General features: G+C 49.3%; 1 protein-coding gene across 1 annotated transcript; it reads left to right on the top strand.

Moving 5' to 3' along the window:
• The first annotated feature begins 764 nt into the window (after positions 1-764).
• On the top strand, positions 765-1,403 carry LOC112548939. The gene has a single exon (XM_025195749.1). The coding sequence runs from the start codon at positions 765-767 to the stop codon at positions 1,401-1,403; it is 639 nt and encodes a 212-aa protein (XP_025051534.1).
• The last annotated feature ends 2,421 nt before the right edge of the window (positions 1,404-3,824 follow it).

Raw genomic sequence — 3,824 nt, 5'->3', positions numbered from 1 at the left:
GTGACCAAACTACCGAAGGCACTACAGCCTGGTGGCCACAGATTAGTAGATAGTGGAACTGGGTCAAAGCTGCTAAATGCAAAATGGGGGCAAAACTATGTTCCTCCTGCACTGGAGCGAGGGTGCTCATTAACATAAGCCTGCGCCGTCCTTGAAAAACATAAAAGCTGCACAGCAGACAGTGTTTAGATGCCTTATCGCGAGGAAGAGCAGGGGGTGGCACTGCCCAGGGAGAGCACAGCCTTTGAGTTTTGGTAGGAGATGGATTAAACATCTGCAAATGAATTGACTTAATTTTCACCCACGCCCCCTCCACCAAGAAAGCACTTATCAGCTTGCTTGCTTCCCCTTACAGAAAATGAATCATCTCTTGGCTCCTGTGGGGCAACCCTGGCCCCACTGAAATCAGTGATAAACCTCCCCGAGCCTTCAGGATGGCCAGCATTTTCTGCCATGGTCTTCATGATGGCCCTTCAGAAACAAGCTCAGGGAGAAGCAATGCTGACCCTAGTTGCTCCTTCACTGATCTTTTCTGAACTGGCCCTTTCTTTATTTCCTATATTTATTCTGTTGGATTTATATCCCACCCTGACCCCAGCACTCTTTGCTGCATGGGCAGGGGGTTGGACTCGGTGATCGGTTGAGGTCCCTTCCGACCTAAGCATTTATGAATTGAGGTCGCTTTTCATGGGGGGCTATTATTATTTATCCTAAAAGTTTGAATTGCACCCAGTAGAGCACTGTTTCCCTGTGCAGAGGGGAGAATGAAGGAATTTATTAACACTTTACTGCCCTTTCTCATTTGTTCCTACTACAGAAAAAACAAGAACAAAGAAATGACCAATGCAGTTACAAATATAATGACATGGTTTATGGATGAGGTAACAGATATTCTCTATCCAACCATAATGGAATATGAAAATAGAAAAATAACTAGGAAAGATATGAGAGATGAGGCCAGTGCCAAAAAGTGTGTCTGCACAGGCAGAAAGATAACACCCGGCAGCTCACCAGGATGTGGGAAGAAAGGGAGTAGAGGAAAACTAACCTCACTTTTTTCTCAGCACGCACCTGGCCTGTCTTCAACTCTTGGCAGAGAGGTTTGGGAAGACAATCTTCCTGAGACTGAACCGGCAGCACTACCTCCTCGTCCGGCTAATCATCTCTCCCGTTTGCGCAGGGACAGTGTGCGCAGGGCTGCTCAGCTTGAGCATCCCAGGCAGACTTTCCAAGCTGAGCGATTTCCCCGTGGCCAAAGGTACTTTCAATACAAACTGGCAGAAAAAGATGGCCAATTAGAAACCCATCTCATTAGGGAAGATATTTACTCTGATGTCACACAAGATCGCCCTAAAACAGGCATGCTTAGAAAGTTATTCTCACCGATCAATGCTCAGGAATGAGTGCTCGGTTCTGGGGAACAGGTCCAAAGGGAAGAGCAAATGCCACGACAGGTTCAGGTCCCCGAGCTTGCAAACCCCCACTCAGAGGGCATTAGCAAGGTGTGTTACCGTGCAGGAGCTCTGGGGCTCAAAACTTCTCCATCCCCCCAGGATGTACTCATCAAGCCAAGGACAGTCCGGTCCAGCATGACTCTATCCCAGCTTGGCAAACAGTTTCCGAGAAAGCCCTGCTTGTCATAATGCAGGAAAATATTCCCTGAAGAGGAAGCACCACTGCCAAGACACAGCATTAAGCCTCAGCACTGGCATTCACCTGCCAGTATCTATGCCGACGCCTTTTTCCACAACACATAAAATGACCTCATGAACAAACGTATCCCTTCCCAAAACTTCCTTGCTCAGGACAGTGTTATCCATGGAAGCGATCCTTCACGTTTCAGTACAGAGCTGGTCGATTAGGTGTTAAGTAAGCTGTCAGGATGTCAGGCCACAGCCCGGCAGCCTTCGGAGGATCAGGGTCTCTTCCCTGACATAGATACCTTGACGGCCCAAATTATTCACTCCACTCTGTCTAACCTTTGGCATGAAAGTGCTCCTAAAGTCAGAGCTTGTGAATACAGGGAAAGCAACAGGAGTGTGTCAGCAGAGGGGTTAAGTGTTTTGCGAAGGAGAGAAATTACTGATCACCAACGCTTAGCAAAAGCACCCCCTCCAGCTCGGTACAAACCTCTAGAGTCTGGGGAAAAGGATGAGAAGCTTTTTGAGGATGCTACCAAAAGCACCTCCCAATGCCAAAGTCCCACACCATCTACTCCGGAGGTCTGGCTCAGATATTTGGACGATATAATCAGCAGGCTTTTCTCTGATCTTCTCCCTGCCGCCGCCAGCACATCTTCCCCGAAAGAAAAGAAAATGGAGCTTGCAGGATTTGACTTGCTTCCCCTGAAGGTAATCAGACAAGTGATGGCAAAAATCTCTGAAGATGATGACTCTTGTACCCAGCACAATGACCATTCGCATGCCAGAGAGGATGCTATGATTCAAACCACTGCTGATTCGGTTTACGACAAGCTTCTAGCACAGTTTCAGTCTCAAGTCAGAAAAGAACTGCTTAGAAATGGGTGCCTCATTCTTTCCGAAGCTCTTTGTGACTTGGTCTTCCAAGAGGTTTCCGGGAGTCCACTGCAGAGCTCTCTTTCTGGGGAATCACCACATTGCCACCGTGCCGAAGCAGACAATTTTGTTGGAGATACACCCAGAGATGTTTCTGAGCCTCTGGAGAACCCAAACACCCTACCATCGGACCTGAGTAAAATAGTTCCTCTTATCATCAAAAAACTAGCAGGAAATCTGAACAAGTTTCCATCCCTCTTTCCCATTGCGGAGATGGATGCAGAAAATACTTTGTTGCTCTAGGATGCAACTGCTGGCAGAAGCTCACAGCACCAGAGTCATTTATCAAGGGCTGAAGTGAGCACACTTGCTGAGAACCTGAACCAGGCCGTGGAAGAAGACCTGTCCAGACATCAAATCAGCCTTGTGCCAGGAAGAACCACCGCGATGTCCAGAGCAGGAAGGAGCACTTATTCCTGGAGGTCGAAAGTACTACCTGATTATGCCACAACAATCTGGATCTGAGCAAGACCTGTACAACGACGTAACAGGTTTTGATGCACATCTTCGACAAGACGTGGTTACCGTCATAATTGAGGAACTCTCCGATTGCCCCCTTTTACGGGTGGTGAGCGATCGACTGAGCCAAAGTATGACAGACCCAGACAGGCTTGCCGACGAGGCTCTTTCCCATGAGTCTATTAGTGCAGAGCCTAAGTCATGGCACAATGAAGAGGCAGTCCCAGGAACAAGTGCAGACAAGACCCTAACAGAGACAGAGGAGTTAGCCACACTGAGAGCTCTTCAGCCCAAGGTGGACCTCCTCGCACAACTGGAAGCTCACTATGCTGAGGATGAGGAGGGAGAAGAGAGGGTGGAAGACGACCTCCTTGAATCAGAGCAGCAGTGGGAGGAAGAAGAGCTGCAGCTGATTGAGGAGACCGCTCCAGTCAAATCCTCTCCGTATTTGTGGAGCCCGCTGGGTTCATTCATGGACACTGTCTGGCAGGGCAGCGAGAGTGGGAGCTGTGGTGGAGGGGGATCATCTGGGGTCTCTGGACAGAGCGGTCCCTGATTTAGACTGGGTTTGGTATGAAGGTGCACAGGGCTGTGCCCCGCAGTCTGCTTCCTTGTATCCAGAGCGTTTCACTGCTGCAACACAGTGGGACCAGATGGTGTCAGGGACTCTGCGCTTCCTACACGGCTCATTTACTCTGCAACCATCTGTGCGCTTCCTCCCCATGCCCAGATCACGTTCCACAGCCACAGCTGGTGGGAGGATGTGTTCAGCAGGGGGGCATTACAGCA

This window comes from Alligator sinensis, unplaced genomic scaffold, assembly GCF_000455745.1.
Source record: "Alligator sinensis unplaced genomic scaffold, ASM45574v1 scaffold1293_1, whole genome shotgun sequence".
NCBI classification, from domain to species: domain Eukaryota; kingdom Metazoa; phylum Chordata; order Crocodylia; family Alligatoridae; genus Alligator; species Alligator sinensis.
The sequence above is the reverse complement of the archived record's forward strand: the minus strand, read 5'-3'. Positions and strand labels throughout refer to the sequence as shown.